Source organism: Pithys albifrons, chromosome 21, assembly GCF_047495875.1.
Source record: "Pithys albifrons albifrons isolate INPA30051 chromosome 21, PitAlb_v1, whole genome shotgun sequence".
Lineage (NCBI taxonomy): Eukaryota > Metazoa > Chordata > Aves > Passeriformes > Thamnophilidae > Pithys > Pithys albifrons.
In genome coordinates this window covers 6582950-6608701 of record NC_092478.1, presented here as the reverse complement: position 1 = coordinate 6608701, position 25752 = coordinate 6582950, and the positions used below count along the sequence as shown (strand labels likewise).

At 55.8% G+C, this 25752-nt stretch overlaps 1 protein-coding gene across 3 annotated transcripts; it reads right to left on the bottom strand.

Moving 5' to 3' along the window:
• Positions 1 to 253: 253 nt before the first annotated feature.
• On the bottom strand, positions 254 to 23357 carry HNF1B (HNF1 homeobox B). Of its 3 annotated transcripts, none has more exons than XM_071574835.1 (9): positions 22956 to 23357; positions 18184 to 18383; positions 16651 to 16915; positions 15945 to 16186; positions 8568 to 8731; positions 5593 to 5725; positions 5291 to 5482; positions 4713 to 4831; positions 254 to 1965 (listed from the first exon to the last, which is right to left on the bottom strand). In XM_071574835.1, the coding sequence occupies exons 1-9, from the start codon at positions 23291 to 23293 to the stop codon at positions 1945 to 1947; spliced, it is 1674 nt and encodes a 557-aa protein (XP_071430936.1). In that variant the 5' UTR covers positions 23294 to 23357; the 3' UTR covers positions 254 to 1944. The 3 variants fall into 3 exon arrangements, with proteins under 3 accessions (XP_071430936.1, XP_071430937.1, XP_071430938.1); XM_071574836.1 differs by having other exon boundaries at positions 16651 to 16837; XM_071574837.1 differs by lacking the exon at positions 22956 to 23357 and adding an exon at positions 20863 to 21003.
• Positions 23358 to 25752: the final 2395 nt, after the last annotated feature.

Sequence of the window (25752 nt, the reverse complement as noted above, 5' to 3'; positions counted from 1 at the left end):
AGGCTGTGTCCCTGCTGGACCAACCTCTGCCAAACCACCACAGATGATGACTGTGGAATCTACAGACCACACAGCAGCAAGGATTTGGAAGAAATGGTGTTTAATTATGGTATACATTAAATTAAATATCATTCTGAATATTGGTCTCCAATTCCTGATGACTTATTCACCATAGGGCAACTTCTCCCAGTCACAGTGAGGGTGAGAGTCCCACTGCCCTGGACATTGGACAAACAGAGACAAAGAGACTTCCTCAGCCCAAAGAAGGCATCCAATGTTTTATTTTTAACAGTGGTCATCAGTTCATGGGCACTTCTGCTGCTCTGCATCTCTCTAAATCCCTCTCAGGAGTTGGCACATGCCATGAAGTTCATGAAAAATCAGCACAACTGGGGAGCACTAGATCCATTTAGAGAGGGGTACAGAGGAGCTCATGTCTCACAGACAGGAGATGATGCCTTTTACAGCTTCTGTGGTTTTGGGAGGTAGGGCTTGGGCCCCAAAAATCCTTCAGGGCTCCAGTGTCTGTCCTCAGCATGTGTCTTGAGGGGCTGGGATGTGCCCTCACTGCAGAGGTGGGATCATTCACAAACTGGAGATCTTGCTGTGGAGCTTTTCATCCAGGAGCTGCTGCCAGGTGAGACTGGGCAGGCAGCTGGAGTGTTCACACCACAGCCCATATTCCATTCATCCAGCACTTTGGAGAGGACAGTAGGAGGACAAGAGCACTGTGTATATTGATAAGGGTGGAGCCAACAAGGCTCATCATCAACTGCTAAAGGTGGAAAGAAGCCACCAGTACTGGCCATTTACTGGGCAGGAGACCAGGCAGTAGCTGGGCACCCAACCCCTTCTGCACCCTAAGGGATGAGAAAAGGGAGACAGTCTCTGAATGCCATTTGAGGAAGACCCCACCAGAACTTCTTGCAGCCTCATTCACCTCTGTAACACCAACTGCTACAGGCTCGCCTGGAAACTGTCGACCCTGAACACTTCCAAGGGCTGAATGTGTTCAGCAGGCTGCTGAGACCTGCCCCACCCCACCAGAGTCCATCCCAGAGTCCCCAAAAGCAGGAAAGTCCCTTGAGATCAGTTTGTAGTGGCAGTTTTCCCCGCATGGATCATCCAGGTCCTGCCAGGGCTCTGCTCAGTTCATCCTGTGCCCTTCCTTCGCATGGGATGTCACCATGCAGGGGACATATGTCTGCCTGTCCTCCTGCAAAGCAGAGCCCAGTGCTGCCTGACTGGTGTCCTTGCCTGGGACCAGGATTTGAATTAACTCATTTAATGGAAAAATATAAAACCAAACCCATCCTCAGCTCTGACCTTTACCAAAAAAATCCCAATATAAAACAGAGAGAAAGAGAAGAGATTTGGGACCAATATATACAGATGGGGGAATTGCACTTAATTACAGTAGTTTACATCCATTGGACAAAATTTACTTCTTTTTTATATAAATCTCTATGTATACGAGTGGGGAGGGGAGAGGCTGGAGCAGACTGTACCTATATTTACAGTTTAATTGGCTCAGTTCAACGACACATGCAATTCCTCCCTCCAAACGCCAAGTAACAGACCCCAGTCCCTCTCAGTCCGTCGGGTGGAGGAGTATACAACTTAAATATGATCCATCTTCCCCTTCTGCCAGTTCCCAGCACAGCTCGTGCCTGGTTCCTCGGGAGAGCCAGCGGCCTCTTGGAAGGCGAATACTTCAGAAAAAAATAACCCCCAAGACACGTCTTGGAAATACTGCGTGGAGGGAAGGAGAGGCTGGGTCCCGGGTGGGCGCCGCGGGCGCGGGTCGGGCTGTCACGCTCCTCGCTGCGGCGCTGGGCTCTGCTCCGGCAGGAGACTCCCCGGGCTCGGTGCGCGGCTCACCGACGAGGTGTTGTGGAAAATAAGATCCCGTTGCTATGTGCAAAAGCAGCGAGGTGTGGAGCATCACCAGGCTTGCAGGGGACACTGGGTAAAGGAGAGAGAGCGGCACGGTGACCGGCAGGCAGGGAGGGAGGCAGGAGGAGGAGAAGGTAGCACCGTGGAGGGGTCGCAGGGACACAGCAAAGCATTTGGAGGCATCACCTCCTGTACCTCCCTGGGACCTCGGTGGTGCCACACCAGCTCGACCTCAAGCCCTCCCCAACACCCCTGAAGGGGAGGCAGTGGGAAAACACTTTCTAATCCAGTTATTGCCACCCACTCCCAAAAATAATAAAAAAGGGCCTGTTTGTGCCTGGGCTGTTGGAAACTGTGCCAAGAGCAGCCAGGCGTGAGGCTGAGCTCAGCTGGAGTGGGAGTGCGGCCGGGGGCTCACCGTTGTCCCCCAGCATGGCTCTTACCTCCAGGGAAGGTGCTGAGCAGCCCCCCCCACCATATCCCTCCCACCACAGCAGCCCCTTCTCCATCCCTCAGCATCCCCCAGTTGGGGTCCCCTCAGTCAGCGGTGGGTGGGGGGCTGAAGGCCGAGTGACCTTGTGGGCTGGAGCGCACAGCAAACATCATAAGGTGAAGATAAGGAGACGCCAGGAGCCTCCCTGACATGTCATTAGGAACCGGCCGTGGCTATCAGGTGTTTGCCAACGTAATAAACATGGTGGCTCGGCCTCAAGTGTTGTCAAAGGAACAGGGAGGTATTTGCCCCTTCCAGCTCTAAGTAACAACATCTGATAAGAGATCCACAGCATGCAAGGTGGATAGCTCGGAGGTGACATGGGACCTTCCTCCAAGCCTCTGTCCCTGCAGCAGGACTGGGAGCAGCCACCTCCACCACAGAGGGTGTTTTGGGGACTACAGGGTGAAGAACTGCCTCTGGGAATGACAGCGGATTTGCTTTATGGGAGAATGCCTCTAGCAAAGAGGGGGGTGCTCAGGGAGTAGCAGCACAACCCCCAAATTTGGGGTTTCATGTGGGCTGTGAACCCCCAGGGTTTACCTGTGCATTCTCACCAGCAGCACCCAGCTGTCAGCCAGCACATTACACCCCCAAAACTGCAACTTCCTGGGATCCAAGTGACTCTCCTGCCCTCTCTGGCCACCTTGGATGAGCCCATCACTGCCAGGATCCTTCTGCTCAGCAGTGCCTGCCTTATGCTGAGGCAAAATGTGGAGGAGCCAGGGGATGGCCCCCAGCAGCCCCAGTCAGAAACGCAAATCACCAAATACATTCATTTTTTGAGGGGGTGAGCAGCATTTAGGCACCCCCATGCTGTCTCCGTCACACTTCATTCACCCCTTGCTAATGAAAACAGTGATCATGGAGGAAGAAATCAATAACCAATGATAATTTTTTCCAGCTTTAGCTTGGACATCAAATGGCTGACAGGAGAAGAGAACCTGGGAGCTGTGAGGCTTCTCTGGAGACGACTTGCGTGGAGGGATAAGGACCAGCTCTGCCCTGCCATTTGCAGGACAATCCTGTGCTTGTGCATGTACAGGGGGAATAAAGCATGGGGTGGGTGCCCCTTCACCACAGCACATGCAGGGTCCTGGCCCTACTCCCCACCCCCTGAGCCACGAGACCTCCTCCTGCTTTAATTAAAGTGCACAGCCGTGATGGAGGGACAAACCCACCATGGGCAGTGCTGTGTCAAGGCAGGGTGACCGGGTGGGCAGGGGGATGACCAGGCACCATCTCCCTGCCAGGGACATTTCCTGTGTGCCCAGGGCTCCCCACGGCCAGCCCAGCATCAAAGGCAGGAGAACACGATTAATCAGCAGCAGTTCGGGCTGAGCGCGCAGCAGATGGGCCGATAACACTGCGCAGAGGAAATGGTGCTCTGAGGGGCGGCCGTGCCTGACTGACTCACCCCGAGACCTACAAAGCGTGGGATCCCTGGGGGAGTTGCATTTATCACCCCTTTCCAAGCCCCCCAAACACCACCAGGCAGCCCTTCTCCCAGTGTCTCCCTTTTGCAGCCCCAGCCCTTTCCTTCATCCCCGCCAGGCACACACAGCAGGTCTCACAGTGATCCCATGGAGGGTCTCACTGATCCCACAGCAGGGGGTCTCACAGCAATCCCACATTGTATTTACTCTGTGGTCATTGCAGGCATTTTTTTCCTGTCTCCTGTCAAACCTCGGTAAGAAAGTTTATCTGAATGCAAGTTCAAGGCTTCCTCTTATTTATCTAGCGATCAATAAGGGCCACATATTTCCCACAGTCCCCAGAGCTGGCTCTCAGAAAGGGACTATTGTCTGGGGAGAGCCTTACACACCTGATTTGAACCACGAGTCTGGCCTTACACCTGCACCAGGCAGATGATAAATGTTTAGGGGCTGGGGGAAGTCAGGATGCATCAGAACTTGGTTCCCCTGCTTGACTCCAGCCAGAGTTGAACCATCTAGACACAGCCAGAAGAATGTGCTTGGTCTGACTTTGTCAGCCCAGTTTGTATTCCAGTAGGATGCTCCCACTCTCACAGAATTGCCCCAGGGATGAGCGCAGCCTGGCGGGTAACACCAGGTGCTAAGACTAAGTCCTAAATCCCCATCATGCCACTAGCAAGCAGGTTTTTTGGAGCCTGTGAAGGGTCTGGGATGAGGTTCTCAGCACCAAGGGCTCATCCTTAGATGTCCATGCAGATGCAGCACTGGCAGCAGGACGGGGTCTCTGCTACTTCAACCTCCAGTCCCATATCCAGAGGGGGAAAAGCTTCATTCCACCTTCCCATACCCACCCTGCTCCACCTCAGCCACCTCTGCGGGGCCATTACCTGCTTACTGGAAGACATATTGGTGAGTGTGCTGATGCTGCTGGTATCCGTCACCACCATCGCCGAGGGGAAGCGGGAGGTGTGGGAATACTGGGGAGGCTCCTGCTTGTGTGCATACACTGCAGAGAGGAGGGAGACAAGTCAGGGAACAGCCACCCACAGCCCTCACACCAGGGCAGAACAGCTGAGCGCTGTGCTACAGCAGATCCAGGGATTCTGTGCAGGAACTGGCATCATGGAGACATGGATGAGATAAAACAAGCCACAGGAAGAACCCAATGCTTGCTTCCAAACCACTGCATTCTCAGGTAGCAGCTCACCCAGGTAGCAACTCACCCAGGGAAAGGGTGGGGACTGAAGGGCTGTGGCTGGACCAGATGGATGGTGTGGGAGAAGGAGAGGATGAGGGTGGATATGGACACCCTGCATTAATGAGCATCTCAGGGGCTGGTACCCACAGGACATGGGCAGCAGCCAAGGGTACCAGCTTGAGCAGGGCAAAGCAGAAGGAGAGCACAAGCTGATTTTCCATGTGAATTCATTTTTAGGGCCCTTCAGAGCTCCCCCCTGACCCTTACTGTGTGAGTTCTGCAGCTGGGTCACAGTGGCCATGAAGGGCTGCTGTGTCATGTGGCCAGGTGACTGCTGCATCAGCGGCTGCTGGTGTGGGCTGTGGAGCTGCTGGGAGAACTGGACCGGCTGCAGAGCTGCCAAGCTGCCGGCAACGCTGTTGATAACAGGCACACTCTGCGCCTGTGAGGTGTTCAGGCCTGGGAGGAGGGAGAGAGCAGAACAGGGATGTCAGTGCTGGCAGGAACAGGCGGTGCCCCCCTCCCCATCATAGGAGAGGGGGATGGAGGGGAGCTTGGGGTGCACTTACTCTGTGCGATGGCCATGACTCCTGAGAGCGGCGTCATGATGAGGTTCTGGGATTGCTGCGGGTTGTGGTGGGACAAGCTGTGGATGTTGGTCAGGGTGCTCACTGGGGGCAGCCCACCCCCTGAAACGGAGATCTGCCAGAGAGCAAGGGATGACAGGCACCGTCAGAGCACAGACAAGGGGGTGCTTCCTCCTTCACTTCAGCAGGGACCCTGGGGGGGATCAGCAAAGCCCCCTCCCAAGAGGTGAGCGCGCACAGCCCCCAACACCCCAGGGTGCACAATCCCAGCTGTGGCACCTCAACTTCATGTTAATAAATAGCAAAGCAGTAGCACGGAAGGACTTTCCTGGCACTAGCTTTCAGCTCCACCAGAGCACCAGGACATAGCACATCCTGAGCCTTTGCCATTTTGTCCCCCAAGTCCAAGCTCTGGCCTTTGAGGACAACTGAGGACTCTCAACACTCATTAACTTCTGTCACACTCGTAGGGGAAAGTGGGACACAGAAACTCGGGGAGGTGAAGAAAAGAGACAAAATGCAGATAAAAAGGGCCTCATGGTGTTGACCTGTCATCAGTCTGGCAGATAGGCAGGATAGTGGTGAGATGGGGCAAGCACACTCAGCCAGAGCCTGTGCCTGGGATTTCGGGCCAAGGTTTAGGGATCAGACACAAAAAGGCATTTAGTGTGTGCTGTGAGGACTCGAGCTGGTCCCCAGGACCAATGGGGGCTAAGTGCCTTAATTATTTAATTGCTGCACCTTCTTTTAATCCCTCTCGTTAGCCCTCTCGCACTGAGCGACCTCGATCCTGACTTGGAGCCACTCCTGTGGCCCTTCAGGTGACATTTCTGGACACTGGTTCCAAGCACCTTGTTTATTTTGCACATGTGAGTTGGAGATAGCAATTGAAACAAATCCATCAATAAATTCCAAAGCCCAGGAGTGACTCATATTTCCTGATCCGGTATTTTCCACTTTCAAAGTCTCTTCAAGGCCGGGTTACACCACACTCGGCTGCACAAGTCAAACAGCTCAAGGCAAGCACATGCTGCTTGCCTGCAGCCCAAGCTCCTTTCACAGAGTGTTTAGCCCCAGAGCACTGCACCTGGATTGTGCATGACTGGAAAAGATCCTCCAGACATGGGACTCTGGGGGGAAAACCCTCTGGCATCAGCATAGCTAAGGGAAACACTGGAGCATGAAAGAGTGAGCCACCAAAGATTTCTGGAGCCTCAGTAATGCTCTTTCCTAAAAGACACAGCAACTTCCTTGGCAGCTCCTTGTTTCATGTGGGGCATTAAAGGCACATGTTTACTTACTAGAAACCACAGCCTACAGCATATTTCTATTAAATCACTTGCAAGCACTAGCTAGCCCTGCCTGCTAGGCAGATCAGAGATAAGCTGGCAGAGCTGCACTGTGCCGTGGTCCTGCCGGTCCCTGACGGGCTGGGCAGTGTCTGCGCCGCAGGGATAACTCAGCAGGGCTGCTCCTGTCCCATGCCAGTGCCTGCTGCGCTTTACCAAGTGTTTTTTCCCAGTTTAATCTGCTCCTTTTCCTGCTGTCATGCTGCCCAGCCCCTTCTAGGGGTCCCTCCCCCAGATCCCAGGAACTGGCAGGTGGGTGTTGACAACCTCTGCCACCAAGTTCAGCATTGCCTCGGTCCTCGGGGACCCCCACCCCCGCCACGTGGTGCTGCTGCCACCAGCACCTTTACCCTTGATTCATTTTATGACTTCAAGGCTGAGGGTTATGAGGCTCAACACACCCCTGGGGTGATATGGGCGCGCTGGGGCAGAGGGACTGAGCTGGGGGGCTGTGGTTTCACTCTGAAATGTCCCCCCAGCTTGGTGGGGGAGACTTGGCTTTGCAGGGCCAGTGTCATAGTCCAAGGGGCTGCACAGAGACCCTCACCAGCCAGAAGGAAAGGCAAAATGAAATGGTGCCATAGCTAAGGGAGGGCACAATGAGCCCTTCTACAACAGTGCCAGGAGACCAACTCGATGGCCCAGGAGTGCCAACCCTTTGAAAATGGAAGTGAAAACTGAGGAAGAGTCGACTTGGCCCCGTCACCCAGTGCCATGTTTGACTTTCGATTTCTTCAGCAGGAAAACCACCTCCTCCCGGAAAAGCAGCAGCTGCACGCAAACCTCTGCCAGCCTGCTCCAGGGATGGGCTGTGCTCTCCTATCACATCCCATTCTGTCCTGAACCCAACCCTGGTACCCCCTCCTTGCCCTGCTCCTTCACCCACTCCTCCAAAAGGCTTTGCACCAACCAGACACCCAAAGGAAGGGGCAGCCCAAGTACTTGGGTGTTGGAAACCCAGCCCAGCCCTGCCATAGCCCTGCAAGCACTGGCATGGGAAGGTGCCCATCACCACAGGGATGCTGATGTCCTATCTCCACTCCTGCCATGCTGATGTTTGCAGCTTGGCCCAGCAAAGCCCCTGCAGCAGAGCCTTGAGGACATGGGGAAGGGAATGAGGAGAGGCTGGAGCCCCAGAGCCAGAGACAGCACTAGTGGCTTCAGTCCCCTGCATGATGCCCTGGGACAAGAAGTTCTCTGTTTGCAAGGAAAGCGCTTCCCCAGCTAAATCCCAAACCCGGGAGGGCTTAAGGAAAAAATAATGAATGAGCATTTTATCAATACCATGTCATTGGCAGGAGAAAGCAAACAGTGATCCACCCAGGGCGTTCAATCCGCGGGGCATGCGATCAATGACCCGCGCGGGGCTCTGCCAGACGTATGGGCTGTGCTCGGAGAACACGGAAAACACGCTGTGTCCCGCCGAGAGTGTGGGGCCGAGCGCCGCCTTTGAGGTGGGCGGCGGGGACAGTCGTCACCCACAGCCCCCACAATGCCCCATTGTTCAGCATGGGCCGCGTGTGAAACCCGGGGAAAGCGTGTTTGCTTTGCCTGCTGGGCCCTCTTATCTTATCAGCGCCGCCGCCACAATGGGCCAGGTGTACTCACCATTTTACCGTCGGGCGAGAGCAAACCGTGGCCTGGGTCCAAGCTGGCCGGGGAGACCTGCTGCAGGACCGCCTGGCTGGTGGTGACCATGGCACCGCTGCCGTGGTGGCTGATGGCCCCCGAGGACGCCGACTCACTGCTCGCCGCCTGGCTGTACCGGACCCCTGCAAAACACCGCCCGGTGTTGGCATCATCCATGGGCACTGGAGAGATACCCCGGCTGTGCTGACCCCCTCTGAAAGGTCCCCTGCAAGGGGGACCCTCCAGCTCTCCTGCAACTTGTGTGGCACAAGGATGAAGATGCGCAAACTCCTAAATTACACCCTTGAATTAAAACAAAGAGCAAGAGTGCCAAAAAGTGTGCCACTTCCTCCAGTGCTGCTTCCCGGCTTCTCCCAGACCCCATCTCCTGAAACCACAGCAAGGTGAGGGATGCTCAATGCCCACCAAGGCTGCAATCCCACACTGCCCACAGGTCCTGATTCCACAAGTGGGAAAGAGAGCCCAACCTGGGCCAGCATCCCAACACCCATCCGCACATTTGTGCTTTCATTTGCATAGTCTGCACTCATCATGCAAATCCCCGTGATGTCCCCACACTCCTGGACACAGGGCTAGGGACCCTGAACTGTGGAGAGTGACTCTGCACCCTCCAGCTCATTCCTCTGGGAGGCTCTCCTGGCTCCTGGCAGCCCCTGGCCATCCCAACTGCCCATCTTGCAGTTTCCTCAGGCCATTCTGCATCCAATTCCCTCCTGACACCCGCTCCACAAGTGTATGATTAACAGGTCACTGTAGGAAGGCAGAAAAACCAGACACACACCAACCCCCCAATCAGACCCCAGCCCACCATCACCCAGAAGGGAAATCTGGCTCGAGCACAGGTCTTCTATATAAATACATTTAATTTGGCTAAAGCACTCTGCACTGATAACCATATGATCAGCCATGTGTCATGGAAAGGCATCTACAGATCACAAATAATTAACCGAGGAAAACCCATGGGAAACAAAAGCGTCTTTTACGGGGCTGCCTTGACAACTATGGTGAAAAGCCATTTATTAGGAGGAGTGCTCCCAGCCAGGTTCACTGAACTGCCCTGGGATCGAAGTGGTGGATGATGGACAGACAGCGCACAGCTCTCCTGGGAAAGAAAACCATGGCAAAGCCCACCTTCCCAACTGAGACCACCATGAGCATCATCCACCCATAACCCCCAGCCACTGCACAGGGTGGTTGGGGACAGCTCCCCAGAATGACTGTCAGCCACGGAGGTTCAGCCTGTGGACACTGCTGGTGGCATGTTGGCTGTTCCAGCCCAGCATGGACAATCCCAGACGCAAAATCCACCCCTGTAAAGCATCTCCCTCCTGGGATTTTGAGATGCTCTTCTCCCAGGAGCCTGAGGGGAAGAGCTGATGGTGGCTAGCTTGGTGAAGGATGCTCTAAGGGCTACCCTAAAACTAAACTCTGAACCAAGGAAAAGGAAAGAAACAATAAGTGGAGCCAAGGAGCTTTCCACCAGCTCCAAAAGCATCTGCCCAAGCACACCACACCCTCCACCAAAACCACAGCAAAGTCACCCCATAATTGCCTCCGAATATTCCCCATCAGCTGGTTAAACACATCCCACAGATAGGAATCTCCCCAAGATGTCTGGTTCCTGATCATTTCCCAGCAAACCCCTTTATCCCTGATAATAAAAGAATGTCCTCTGGCAGGTGGATATTTGCTGGCCCAAGTGGACGTCCCTGCCACGAACAGGGTAAACATTACTCAACCAGGGCACTGTCACACACATTCTTCCCGTGGCCCCGGCCTCGTGCAGAGGGTGCTTCAGCTGCCGGGCCCGGGATCCCGCGGCGCTGGTTAAACAATGGGAGGGGAGATAAAATAAAGCCCTTTCTTCTGGGTGCGATCTGGAAGATAGACAAGAGCAAAGGCACCTCCTCTTGGAAAGGAAATCAGAGTTTCTGCTGCCTTCAAACTCTTTGGGGTTCAGTAAGAACAAAATAAAAACCTACTTTAAACCCAAAATCATGCCATATTCAACTGAGGATGTTGTAACTCATGAGTCAAGGCAGCCAAAGTTATGAAGTTGCCTTTAAAACATACAAGAGAGTAAAAGCTGATTTTCAAGCTTTTCCTTGCAATCCCAAGAAGGAGACTTTGATTGTTTGAGGAACAATAACCAACACCGAGATTCTCAGATAGTGTGGAGACTGAGACTTTGGGTCTCAAGATAAAAACGCTGAAGACTCCAAGTCTTGATGAAGTTTAACTCTCCCAAGGAGTGCGAGGTTGGGCTCTGGGGCCGGTGACAGCTTGTGACACCATTCAGCCCCATAAGGACCCCACTCTCGTGGAGGCAGGGGCTGTGCTGGTGAGGGGCTTCTGAGTCCCCCAAGTCTTTAAGCACCCAAGTCTTCCCAGAACCGGCTTGCTGGGAAGGAAAAGGCTCTGCCAACGCTTCCTTTAGGAAGCTATCAACTATCCTGTCTTGCGTTTTTCCCATACCTAGAATGGGATGGGTGCTATTATTTATGCTATTATTATGCCCCCAGGGTTAGGTTGGATTTGGGCAGATCAGATAATTAATATCAGGAAACCAGCACCAGGGCATTGTTGCTGTTGTCACTGCTGTGACAGACAGAGCTCCCTGACAATGGTACCAAAATGAAACCAAGACATCCAGTCTTCCCCAGCAAACGCTTCTCGACACACTCTGCCATTGCAGGGGCCACCAAGCCCTGAGATCCAGCCTTCCCCCTGAAGCACAACCTCTGGGACCCCCACAGAGGACCCCCACAGCCAGGGGGAATGCACAGGGACAGCTCCAGCTGCTTGCACCTGACTGAAGGATTTCTCCTGGAGAGAGCTGAGGGCCTTGGGGTCCAGGGTTTATGAGCTGGTGCTCAGACAGTCATCAGAGCCCGACACCATCTCCTGCTGCTCTCCTGTGCCTCCACAGCTGGAAGCAACCCTTGTGTAAAGCGATTTACTTCCCCTCAGCCTCTCCCCGCAGCTGCTCAGAAGAGAAGTCTGGATGGGGATCACCAGAAACGGGTCTGGCTGTGGAGCCTGCCCGCCTTAAGGCTTTTTTCTTTACTGGAGCTACAGCCATAATATAAAAGTCTGTTTATGGGACCCAGCCATTGTGTGACCCCTGAGCTGCACAGCCCGTGAAATGCTTTACTGCTTTCCCCTGTTCCAGACAAGCTGCAGGGTCCGGCTCCCGTAGCCTTAACCCCACCAACAGGGATGGGCAGTGTGACAGCCCCCAGGGCAGGGAGGTCCTGTGCACCCACAGCTTTCCACAGCCAGCCCCACCACCCCTGACCCAACCTGGGAGGACAATGGGGGAGTTTAGGGCAACAATCGATCTCTTTATCACTTTCATCACAGCCCTTGTGCCATTTTCTCGGAACACACCGGTCCTGTGCCTTTGGCAGGCACAAGCAGTGAAGCAGCTTGGTTCTGCTCTGCTTTAAGTCATAGATATAAGTAAACTGACTTTTTAAAACAAAAACTCAATGTACTTTTATCTGTCTTTCCCTGCCACCACCCCACGGCACATCCCGACCTCTGGCAGCACCCTCTGCCACTTCCCCCAGCTCCAGGCTGCATTTCTGTCCAGAGCTTTGTCAATGTCCTGCACATCACCAGCAATGCCTGACCCCAAGACAAATCCCAAAATGTCAGAGGGGATTTAGCCCTGACTCTGCAGGAATGCAGCTGCTGACATAGACCAGGGTGCAAAAGTGTGGGCAGAAAGGCTAAGTATAATTTTTGGGGTCATGCTGGACTCAGTGATGCTCCACCCATTGACACTATAGACAGCCAGGTCACTGATGGGACAGTTTCACCCTCCCAAATCCGGGTCCAGACAGTGCTGAGGGCAGCTCTGATTTTTGAGCTGCCACTCAAATTGTCTCTAAAGTGTTAATCTTGCTCAGTTACAGAGGTGCATAGTTTATATCCATTATAAACCCGTTTATGGGGACTGGACCCTCCCATTTTGCTGCTGTCATAAAGTTCTAATTACCCCCATAAAACCGGGAAAAGCTCCTAACAGTGCACTGTACCCACCGAGCCCCACAATGTGCCCGACAGTAAAATATTACAACCGCTGGCACCGGGTCCTCAATCAGAACCAGCACGTACCCCAAGGAACACCAGGAAGGATCCAGGTATAAACGGGGGTAGTCCTGGACTGCAGGTTTATTGATGGGCTTCTCTTTGAGGAAAAGTTAAAGCACTTAAATTGCCCTTTTGGTTTTCAGAAGCAGCTTGGAGGTGGGACTGAGATATTTTTTATGTTATTTCCATCTAAATATATATAATACACACATGCATATATAAATGATTGCTTTGATATTGCTCTGCTACTCTAATATTTGCAGGGCGGGTACGGAGGGAGGGAGGGAGGGAGGGAGGGAGGGTGGGAGGGAGGGAGGGAGGGAGGGAGGGAGGGAGGGAAGAAGGGAAGGATGGATGGATGGATGGATGGATGGATGGATGGATGGATGGATGGATGGATGGACACCCCAAACTTCTATGGGTACAGAGCCCCCCAGGACAGGCTGGAGGTGATGCTGTGACCTCCGGCCATGGGGCCAGGGTGGCTCTTTGTATGCAGGGTGGGAGTGGGGGGCGGCCGGCAGGCAGGTGGTGCGTCACCTAATCTCATCAATGCTCCGATTGTCTTCAGGGCTCTTGAAGATAAAAATGGCATAAGCCAGAGTCTACAGCATGGCACCAAGATAAAGCCCCGAGTGACCTTCAAATCAAACAGGGAACCAAGATCGCTGATAAAACCCAGAGTAAGGGAAAAGTCCAGCCTCTGAGAGGAGCCTCCAAGATAGAAAGGCTTTACCTTTAAGATAGAAAGTATTTACCTCCAAGTAGTTAAAAACTACAGCTCGGAGCTTGACAGATGAGTCCCCAAGAAGAGGCCAGAGGATGTTTGATTTTTACAGCTCTCATTCCTGCCCCGCTGTCATTACGCCCTTTTGCAAGACTCCATTGACAAAGTCCTGAGGAGAGGCGATCCCTCTTTGTCCACGGGCACGGGAGCAGTTTTCAGCTGCCCCATGTCCCTGCCCCACCGTATCCTGCCGGGGGACGTCACGGCGGGGACGGGGACAGGCAGGGGCAGGGCACGGGCAGTGTCCCAGCACCGTCATTAAGCTGTTAAGGCATTGAGTGCTCCAGACGCCGCCGCACGCAGGGCAAGGACAGTTCAAATCCCAGCATGGACAGCTGGGATGGGGTCAGCCAGGCAGTGGGGATGGCTCCACCAGCACTGCCTGTGCCCCACCAGGAGCGGCTCCCCAAAACATCTTTTGGATGAGCAGCAGTGGACCCAGCGGTGTTTTGGGAGTTTCAAGCTGCAAGGCTTGGTCCAAGAGAACATGAAGCAATTATAGCTGAGCTCCATCCCTGCCTGTATGCCCCAAACCAGCTCTAAAACCCTATGTTGGCCCTCGCCATGGCCATCTCCTCCTCCTCAGCAAGGCCGATGGACTCGAGCACCGACCACCAAGCAATTCCCACAGCCAAGCCCTCCTGACCCTCCGGAGGGGCCCTTCTCTGCAGCCATCACTCCTGCCCTGCTCAAAGCCCCTCCGAATGGGCTGTCAGCGGCCCTATAGCCGGGACCGGCTCCTGCTGGCACCGCTCCGACGGGAAAATAAAGGTTGGGGCTTAACGGCCCTCCAGCCCCGAGATAAATGCCCGCGGTTACAGTAATTGCTGTCCCCTAATAGAAGAAAACAAAAGCTCTCGGGGGGTGCCCCATGTGTGCTGGCAGCCCGGGGGCACATCAAAGGCGGCGGGATTCGTTCAAAGCCCCGGCTTAATTGTCAATTAAGCATGCACGGGGGGACAACGCCGTGACAATGCGGGGCTGCATGCTGGTGGGGCATTGTACAGCCCGCCGCGACACCGAAAACAGCTGATTCTGCTGACAATGTGCTTGTAGGGCACCTTGTAAGCAATCAGCCGGTGACAGGAGGGCAAACGTCCTCCCTGTCCCCGCCATTGTGCAGGGCATTCCTGGGGTAGGGTCACATTTTGGTCACCGCTGGCCGACCCTATGGGGAGAGCGGTACCCGGGAACGGGTCACAGATGTCAGGCACAGGATGCTGCCTGTCCCTCCCACGACTGGGAGCTGGGATGAGTGCTGCCCATCCACCCGGGGCTGCCACATCCCCGGGTACCACTCGGGGGGCTGCCACATCCCTGGGTACCACTCGGGGGGCTGCCCTCGTCTGCAGCGCCCAAGGACTGATGTCCAGCCATGCATCGGCAGCTTCCCCAGCCCTGCTCCTCCTCTCCGCAGGCACCTTGCCCTTCCCGCAGGGACTCTCCGCCACACGGGTTCCTTTTGATTTGCCTTTGTAACGAGCTGGGTGTGTGTAACGAGCCAGGCAGGGTCATTTCCAGGAGGTGACTGGTTTCAGCCTCCTCGGCCGGGCTGTGCCAGTGCCGGTGCTGTGTTCGAGGAGGATGCAGGGTGATGGGGACACAGCCCCACGCTGACCCCGCAGCACCCTGTCGCGCCTGCCGGGGGCTGGCCACTGGCTGCAGAGGGCAGGTAAGGGACAACGGGCATTGTTCTCCCTTTCGCCCCTGCCCGCCCTGATGAGCCTTCCCGGGCACGCAGCCCCCTCACTACGGCACTATCTCCTGCTTAAATCCCCCCGGAGTTTTCAGCGGGTCTGCTCTGCCCAGCCGGCTCCTTGCTAAGCACAGTGGAGCTGGACTGTGGTGTGGAGAGATGGAGGCTGGGGGTGAACCCTGCAAGCCCCAGCAGCTTCCTTTATCCACTTCACTCCGCTCTGGCACAGTGGCAGGGCAGAATCATCCATCCAGCCTGGGCTATCTCCAGCCCTGCTGTGAGGCCAGGACACACTGACACACCTTCCTTCCTATGGGCTTTGCAGAATTTCCTGAGCACCGCCAAAAACACACTCCCCATTGGGCTGTACCTCACAACCCCAGCATTGGTACACCAGGCACAGAGCAGCTCTTCCTGCCCTGCCAGGCACAGCCTCCTCCTGCCCAGCCGAGCCCATACTGGAACTCCGACAAGTCAAACCAACCAAGCAAACACTGATTTATCCTCAGCACAACGGAAATCCAGCCCTCACCACGTGGCTTGCTCAGTCATAACACTGAAGCAACAGCACGACAGCACGTGCTCCTCTCCACATCACCATCCCTCACTGAGGCTGCAGCAAGGACCAGGGTGACCACCTTCCCCCTCCTCAAGGCTACCCATGCATGGCCCCATGGGCTCAGCACCTCTGCCCCCAGCCAAAACAGGAGCCTGTTCTGTCACCACCATCCAAGCACCCTCAGCGAGGGCTTACCTGGCATTTTGCTGGGAGGGGAAGCGCTGGGCTGGTTGTGGTGGGGGGAGCCGTGGGACAACAGCAGGTTCATGCTGTGTGGGGGCTGGCCTGAGCTGTAGGCGTCCATGGCCAGCTTCTGGCGGAAAGCCTCCTCCTTCCGCCGGTTGGCAAACCAGTTGTAGACACGGACCTCCGTCACCAGGTTGGAGCCGAGCCCGTGTGCCTTGGAGGGGGACACTCCTCGCTGCAGACACTCGGCCCTGCACATGCAAGGGGACATGTTGGAACAAGGGTGCTGCTGGGGGGAAGCAGGAGACTTGGGTTGACAGGCAAATCTGGCTGCTCATTCCATGACTGCATCCATGCTATAAAAGCCATCCCCGCTCCCTCTGACATTGCTGGAATGCTACAGCATTCCTGTGGCATCCCTGCACCCATCCCCACTGCATCCCTACAGCACCCCCATCGCATCCCTGCATCATCCTGGCAGTATCCTTGTTTTACCCCTGTAGCATCCCCATTGCACTCCTGCCCCAGCACGGAGCTTGTGCAGCCCCAGACAACACCCAGAGGGGGAAAACAAGGCAAGAAGGGGCCAGACAGCTCAGCAAAGCCATGCCATGAGCCAGCAGCCAGGGTAGTGAGCCAGGAGCCCAGCATCGCATTCAGTTTTTGGAAGGAAGGCTGTTGGGCAGGTGAGGTGGTGGTGCAGGGCAGCTGGTACCTGTTGCACTCTTCCACCAGACTCTCCCGCTCCTCCTTGCTGGGGTTCTTTTGGCGTTCGTAGGCTTGGTACAAGATTTGCTGTGAGGCTGGCCCCCACTTGAACCGATTGCGACGCATCTTCTTGCTGGGTGTTTCAGAGCAGGCATCATCAAGCTGGACAGCCCCCTGGTTCTGCTGATTGAACTCTGGAAAGAGAAACAGCAGCTGATCCTGACTGCCTTTGTCTGTCATATTTCCACAACCCTGGACTGTCTGGTTGAACTCTGAAAGAGAAAGGAGCAGACGTGAGCTGGCCTGTAGCTGCCGCTCGGAGTGACTCTCCCGCACGGAGATGGCCCCCCCACATCCCCTCCCGCAGCACCCCAAGCCCACGGCAAGCTTTGGAGCAAGTCCAGTGGTCCCTGCCACCCACTCCAGGAAAGGGCCAGCCTACTGCCATCCCTGTTTAATGGGGAGGCATGTGCAGGGCATGTGTATGTCTGTGCATATTCATGGGCAGGGGCCATGCCAACCTGCACTTGTTTCAGGAGGGTTTTTGCAAACGAGGAGCTGGGCAGGACGACTGCAAAGCCCCCCCAAGAGGGTGCCACTCTGCTCACCCAGAGCTCCCCTCTGGCTCCCACTCCCATCCCAGCACAGTGGGACCCAGTCCCATGCCCGGGGCAGGCAGCACTAGAGGTGACCTTCGGTGGCCGCCTCAGCCGCGGCGCTTGTCACCGCGGCAGTAAAGGGAGATTAATGGGAGGGTTTTATTATTCCCAGTTTTGCAGGGGAATTCTCCCTCTTTTTATAATGGCTTTTTCCCCTGTGACGGGGAGGGGGGGGGAAATGCAGGGCAAGGCTGGAGCAGGCTGTGTTTGCTCTAACGTCTCAAGGTGTGTTTTCAGAGCAATGGTATTCAGTGCTAAACACTTTTCTGCACTTCCCGTCTGCTGGATATTTGCATCCTTTTGGAGGAGGGAGGCAGAGCCCTTACTGAGGGGGTGTCAGTGCCCCAAACTACCCAAAAACGGGAGTGCAATGGGACAGACCCTGTGGCAGGGGACCACAGGAGAGGAGCACAAAGGGATAGTCTGTGCACTTGGTCAAAATCATCTGCATTTTAAACACCACAAGCTGCCCCGAAAGCTGCTACAGACAGGAGCAATTTAGGGTTTTTCCTTTTCTCTTTCTTTACATTTTTTTGCCTTTAATTGCAGAAAACAAGCCGTTTGAGAAAGAGCAAGGAAAAAGGGGCAGAGGTGGGAAAGGCACCTAATTGTGTCACCATTAATTGCTTTCTCAGCTCTAAAAAATATAAATACTCAGAAACTCAGCTCCGTGGATGGAACCCCACGGTGTCCCTGTCACCAAGAGGGGCTCTCACCCAGTTTTCCTGCACCTTAAATACATTTTACTTATCGAACTCTTTTGGGAGAGGCCACACAGCTGGAGTCTGGGGGCCGTGCGGGTACCCACTGGCAGGACCAGGACACAGGGACTGCTCTCCCCCCACCAGCCCCGATGGGCGAGCGCCGCCGTGGGTACTTACGCCGGAGGATCTCCCGCTGCTTGCGGACGTACCACGCGTACAGGGCAGCTCTTTTCTGGGTCTTCATGGGGGTGCCCTTGTTGAGGTGCTGGGAGAGGTGTGACTGGTTGAGGCCAGTGACATCCACCACCTCCCGCTGCGGGATGTTGTGCTGCTGCATGTACCCCTTGATCATCTTCGCTGCCCGCCATGGGTCGTCACTGCGGGGAGGGAAACCAAGGGTTAATCTCTGCTGAATGGGGAAAAGTGCCCAATACTTGCTTCTTCCCACGATGGAAACCTATTATTACTATTATTACTACTATTACTATTATTAAAACTGTCTCAGAAGGACACAAGATCCCTTGAGTGTTTTTCCTCAGTTCCCCAAAACAGCCCAGTCCCGCCCCAGGGCTGGCAGGATGGGGACTCACAGGGGTCACAGCCACCCGGGGGGTGCCAGCCAAGCTGTTCACCCAGGGAGGGAGAAGCAAAGAGGATCCTGATGTTCTGATGGGGCACATCAAGGTCTCATTGGTGCAGTGAAGCACCTCCAGATCCTCCAAGGAGAAACACAACCTGTCCATGAACTGCTGCCATTACGTTCACCATGATTTCTCTCTTTGAAGATATGCACACAGAGCGGGATACACGCATACATAGGGATATGGAGAAGACTGTCCTGGTGCCTTTCTGATGAAAGAGAAACCCCTCACTTGGAGGTGTTGGGGTTGTTTTTCCTGTCCCTGCTCACAGGTGCAGTACCTGCACTGTGCCCCGTGCCCCAGAGCTTGCCACCAGCTGGCAGGGACCCCTGTACAGCCATTAGATCCCACCTGTAGTTTCTCCTTTTCATTCCCATGGGGATGATGATCTAAAAATCTCAATATCCACTTAAAAGAAACCCAATTTCCTCACTCCCACGGCAGCGCAGTGCACGCACCAGACACATTTGAAAGGCTGAGAAGCCAAGGTCAAATCAGGCACAAAAACCCCAGCAAAATCTCCGAACGCAAAACCAAAACCAAATTCCCCCAAATTTTAAGTCATTCCTGAATATTACAAAACACTTGAATTTGACTCCTGTAGGATCCAGATGTAAATGACTCTTCCCTAAATCACATTACTTTGATGTCCCGGGGGTAGCTGACATCAGTTTAGGGAGCAAGTAAAATTACAGCCCAAAATCCAAATGCTGTCCATGGTCTTTAGCTCTATCAGAAGCCCAATGCAATGGCAGAGGAACAGGCCAACACATCTGTGCTGTATCTTGGACCTTCAGGTTTGTTCTGGGTTAAAAGGAAGCATTTTAGTGCTGAAAAATCATTGTAAGTCCAAACCCGGTCACAGTCGTGCACTCAAATAATGCGATACCCCAACGCCACGCTTGGAACAACCATCCGGCTGCTTTCCCAATTCAATACTTAGTTTGGATCCTTCAACTTGTCAAGTGAAAAAAACCAAAAACCACCACCAAGTAGATTTCTTACTTTTTGTCCTGAATGCAGCATGAAAACAAATCTGGTTGGATCCACAGCACAAGTACCAGAGCAGAGCCAGCCGAGGCTTTGTCACACTCCGGGAAGGAGCCACAGAACCTTCCTGGAGACGGTGAGCCTGTGCCCAACCCTGCATCCTCCTGGCAGGGGCACCCCACTGTATATGGGGGTCCTCTACGTGGTGCTGGTACCCAGCAGAAGGTGGGAAACAAGAAGAAGATGTAGAGAAAATGTCCTTCCCAACGATGCCGGGCAAAGCCGCTCTGCTGTGCTCAAGCCGAGGGGCTCGCACGGACCTTTGTCACAAGCAGTTCATGTCAGCTAACTGATCCCACTAATTACTGATTAATAATAAGTTAATGAAACAGAGGTCATTATAATTTCTACGAGTGGTTTAGTTCACAGTTGAGCCCAGGGAGGCATTTTCCCAGAGTGAAACCGTGAGCTGGTGCAACAGAGCACACTTGGAAAATGTCAAATGAGTGATTCGGGGGTTACAGATGGGAGTTCAGAATTCAAATAAAATTTGGCGGCATTTTGGCTGAAAAAAAAATGTGAGATTTAGAACAAAAGTCCTTGAATTTCCCTCAATTTTATTATTTTAAGAAAGGCTTCAGCTTGACATTCCCAGCGCATTTCACACTTACACTTTCAAAACAATTATTCACCTCTTAATTTCCGAGCACTGATTTTTCCTTTACAAATCAACTTGACCGTATTCAAAAGGGTTAAACAACCTGAAACCAAACCCAAACATTTTGTTTCATGTTAAACAAAATGTTTGGACTTGACCCAAAATGAAAGTTTGAGTGTTTGTTTGGCCTCTTTTTTTTCCTTTCTTTTTTGGTTAACCTAAAAAGCCAGAGAGGAAAACCTTTCAAGTGAACACCAACCCTTTTTCTTTTTTCTGTCACCAAAATGAAATAAAACAAACATTAATTGCTCAAGCTTCACCAGGACCTTACATACAAAAAAAAAAAAAATCAAAACTCCAACACAGGAGTGCTTCCTAATACTGGAAAACCAGTTACAGCCCTGGCTCCACGATCCTTCTCCACCAAAACCATGGAAAGGTGGGTTTTTCTTACATAAAATTAGCCCCAACAAAGCCTGCACACCAAGCAAGAACCATTTCCCTGTCCAGTCTCGTACGCAGGTGGAGAGCAAATCCCTCTCTCCAGGGATTCCCAGACCCACTCACCCCTTTTTCATCCTTGAAACCAGGTAAATACACTCCACATCCTCAGAGAAATATGCCACAAATTTATACAGATGGATTAGAAACCCATCTCCCTACAGAAATGATCTCCCTGATTGGCATCTCCCTGCGCACCAAGGAATCGGCTGCGCCCGCCGCTCCACACACATTTCAGGGTGGCTTTGCTGGGTCCCCAGAGGGGATGGTGGTTTTCCCACAGTCCCCAGCCCATGGATACAATCTGGGTGCTCCCGGGATATATTATTTGCCTGAGTGGGTTCTGGGCAAGCCCTGGCAAGTGGGACAGAGCAGGGAGGGAGCCGTGGGGTGTCTGGGCTCTGTGTGCCGCCAGCCGGGGTGAACTCACTGGGACTATGGCACCCACTATGCTGTGGGTGGGCAGCAAAGCCCCGACAACGATTCCAGAGAGCTGCAGACCTAAGCACCCCCAGGGATGCGGGAATAGCCAGCCCTGGGGTCGGGACACTGGGGAAGAGGGGGTTCAGCCCCCAAGAGTGGCTGCAATCAGTGTCTCTCAGCTCCCCTACCCACTCCCTCTCCAAGTACAAAGGCCTCTCTTAGAGCAAACACGAGCTCTTTGCAAAGGCTCCTCAGGAACATGTGCCTGCTCTTGTTTGCACCAAAGGCAAACTTTGCACAGAACACCTGTGGGACTGCAGCGATCCCGGGGCTCAGCCTGCTCGGCACCCCCACGGTCATCCCAGGGGATGGATGCAGCCAGCAAGCAGGGACTGGGGACAGGTGGGAGCACCCGGGGTGCAGGGCACGGTGCTACGCAGGAGGGGTGGGAACCCATCAGGAAAGGCCTGCAATAGATTCTCCCTCTCACGGAGTCCCTTTTGGCACCCCGAGGGCTCTAGCCGAGCCCCTGGGCAGGTACGAGTGATGCCGCCCCGTCCCCAAAGGGCACCATCTGTCCTCGGGACACGACTGGAGCACGTCATTGCTGAGGCACAGGGGTGTCGAGAGGGAAGAGCCGGGGCTGATCCCGGCCTCTGCGGGCTGGCAGAGGGCACGGGCACACTCCACAGCCGAGATGGTCGGCAGGATCTGTTCCGCTCACCCGGTGCGCTGGGCAACACGACAGGCACCTGAACTGCAGTGCAAGGCGTGGGGACACATTGGCGGACCCCGAGGTGCCCCCGCTGCACACAGGGATGTCCCCGTGGGACTCCCACCTGCTCACACCGGCCTCGGGACACTGTCGGGGTGATCCCCGCCATGGTGAGAGAAGTTCCAGCTGCCACTTCCCCGGGGGTCCAAAGGTGGGTCGGTGCCGTTCGCGACCCCACGGGCAGGGGCAGCGCTGCCCGCCGACCCCGGGGCTGTCCCGTTCAGGCCGGCTCGGCGCAGCGCGAAGCCGCATCCCGGGACGGGCAGCAGCGGAGCCGCGATCCCTGCCCGCCGGCGTCGGGGGTTCCCTCCTCCTTTCCCCTTCCCGGGCCGCTTTACAACCCCAACAATGAATAACCCGCCGCCCCGATCGCGGCCTTTTGTGTATCTTTCTGTTGATGATTTATAGAAATAAATTAATAACGCCCCGGGCTCCACGTGGTGCGGTTTATGTTTGAGCTCCCGGCGCGGAGGGACGGAGCCGGCGGCCGGTCCGAGCCCCCACGGCCCCGGCAACTCCGGCCCCACGGAGACGCGCGAGTAGCCCCCGATGGGGCGGGGAGACGCGGCCACCGAGCTCCGACCTCCCCTGCCCGCTGCCCTCGGCCGCGGGGTCCCCGCCCGCCCGGCTCCCCGTCACCGCCGGGCAGCGGCACAGCCCCGCTGGGCAGGGAGCAGCGGGACCCGACACCGGGACTAACCACGGGGCGGGCCGGGAGCACCGGGACCCGCCACCAGGTGGGACACACCGAGCAGGGAGCACCGGGACTGACCACGGGGCGGGCGGGGAGCACCGGGACCCGCCACCAAGTAGGAAACACCGGGCAGGGCGCACCGGGACCCACCACCAGGTGCGACGCACCGGCAGCGACCCCTGCGCAGGGCGCTTGGGGCCGGGGCCGTCGGACTGAGCGCCTGCGGACGGACCCCGGCGCGCCGCGGGGTGCGCCCGGTGCCGGTACCTGATCATCCTGTCCACCTCCGACCGCAGCTCCACGGCCTCCTCCGTGTTGAGCGACTGCAGCTCGCGGAGGATCAGCGGTGTGTCAAAGTCGTCGCCGTCCTCGGAGCCCTCGTCGCCCGAGAGCTTGCCCTTGCCGTGCCCGTTGGCCAGCGGCGGGAGGGCGGCCCTGCCGTCGGGGGGCCCGCCGGGAGACATCGGCAGGCTCTCCAGCTTGACGCCGAAGCCGGCGGCGGGCACCATGTCCTCCAGGGCGCGGATCAGCCCCTCCTTGGTAGCCCCAGAGCTGAGCAGGGCGCCCAGCAGCTCCCGTTGCAGGGCGCTCAGCTGGGACACCATCCTCCCGGCCCCGCCGCTCGCCTCCCGCCTCCCCGCTCCGCCCCGGCCGCGGCTGCTGCGGGCCGCGGGCCGCCCTCTACCAAGCCATGACCGCCACCATTAGGCAATATACCCTATGCAAATCAGCGCCGAGGCCTCTCCTCCGGCCCCCGCCCCGGCCCGGCCCGGCCCGGCCCGGCCCTTGGCGTCCGCCGGGACGGACTTTGCCTCGCGGCCGCCGGGAGGCCCCCGGGAGAGCGGCGGGGGCAGCGCCGGGCGGGACGGGACGGACGGGACGGCGGCCCTGAGCGCCCCAGCCCCGGCTGCCGTCGGGGGTCCCGGTGCCGGTCGCACCTCGTGAAGGGGACACTTTCCTCTGCTCACACCCCCGGGGCCAGGCGACAAACCGCCGGTGGGTTCGGCTCCCTAGGGCGCTGTGCCCCGCGCTGGAAGGAGCCCAAGCTGAGAACACCCCCTGCGCCTCACAGGGGAGATTCCTGCCCCCATGTCCCCCACTGTGCAGGGTCCCACTGCCCAAGCCCTGGCACAGAGCAGGGACAGGCTGTGAGGGTCCAGCAGAACACCCCCAAGCTGGGGGTTTCCAATGGGGGTCGTGGCCCCCGCTGTGGGGCAGCTCTGGGGACAGACTCACCGCCACTTAGCTGTGCAGGGCATGGAAGGACACTCAGTTTGAAAAGGGGACACTGCAAGGACAGGGGTTGCAGGGGACATGAAGCCCCCATTGACCCTTGGCAGCAGTCAGGTGTGGGAGCAGGGAACAAGTTTGGGAATGCGCAGAGGAAGAGATCTGGGATTTGAACAAAACCTGCTTTTCCCAATGCTGTGAATGGACCCCATCCCAAAGACCAAGAAACTCAGCTAAATCAGAGGAGTGGAGCACGGAGAAGCCTGGGACCCTGAAGGGGAAAGCAGAAGTTAAATCTCTACTCACAACACCCCAATCACCCAAACCACTTCTAATTTGGCATGCCCTGGCAAAGGCTGAGGGCTTTAAACCCAAAAATTCCAGCCCAGATTCAGACTTTTTCAGGGCACCCAGAGTTGCTTGTGCATCTCAAAACTCACAGAATATCCTGTCAGCCACTTGCACACATTACAGACCCTGAGCGTGGCCCAAGAGCACTATGGGAGCCCCGCTGCTGATCCCTGACACTCCTGGCCAAACACCCCAGGGAGATGGTGTCAGTTTGGCTTCCAGAAGAGCCAGGCAGAGGGAAGGGAAAAGCCCCGCGGCTCAGCTGGGAACACCCTGCACCTGCCAGCCAGAGTGTGTTGGGAGCTGCATGGACTGAACAAGCTGCTGCAGTCGATAAAACCATTCCTGCTCTGTGGAACAGGAGCAAACCAGGGCCAGGATAGCAGCACAGCACCCTCAAAGCCCCACTGCCCTTTGAGTGATAGGGGTCAGAACCACAGCCAGGGACAGGAGACTGGGGCTCGGGGGCATCCCAGAGGGAGCAAGAAACCTCTCTGTGTATTGGGACTTTTGCAGGTGGGTCATGCGACGGCCACACAGGGTTTGTCATGGCACACAGCAGCCTGAGCACAACCTAGAGAAGAGAGAATTGAAAAATCCCCAAAAGCCCCTTTCTGGCTCCCAGCCTGGAACCCTCAGCCCAGCCGAGCAAATTCCCAGCCATTCCTGCGTGCTGGGGCTGCACAGTCGAGGAGGCAACAGCAGCTCCCTCACACCCATCTTGCACCATGTGAATCCTTGCTCTGCTGCCCTGCAGTGAGGGTGAGTGGCTCCCCAACTCTGCTGTGTGGCACCCAAAGGTATGTAGGGTGCAGGGACCAGCCTGCTGGGTGACTGCCCTGTGCTTACTCACCTGTGAGGGTGAGTGGTACGTGCCCACCAGGTCCCTACACCAATAGGTGCTCTCATCCTTCACACCACAGCGGGTCCCTGATCACCCCAAAGCTCCTCTGATCTCAGGTGATGGGGAGACACCAAACCACCCTCATGCCTTTGGGGTCGGGGGACTGTCCAGAGCCAATACCATCCCTGAGCAGCCACCCACTGCCACCAGGACATAGGCTCACACCCACCATGCCCTCCAGGTTGTGCTCCCACTGCTGCCCCTCCACAGATAGGCTCCTGCCCAGGGCAGACTTTGTGGGAGGCTCCAGAGGTGCTGGGGGAAAGCAGGAGCTGGGCTGAGTGCCCAGACCCCCTGGCATGGACTGTGATACTCCCCACCCTGCGCTGGCCTGGGAACAGCCTGGCTCCTTTTCCGAGAAGGTCCCCTTTCCCTTTCAAGTGGGCTGGTGAGCTTTGACTTGGTCTTTGCACAGGCTTCATGGCATCGCATGATAATCATGTTCTGTCACAGTGGGGGACCTGGACCTTGTCCTGTTTCCACACATTTAGAACCACCTGGCTAATGAAGTGGAGATCATTTTCTGGTCCATCTCTCTCACCCTGTTGCTCTTCCCCCTTCCTCCACGCCCCTGCTCCT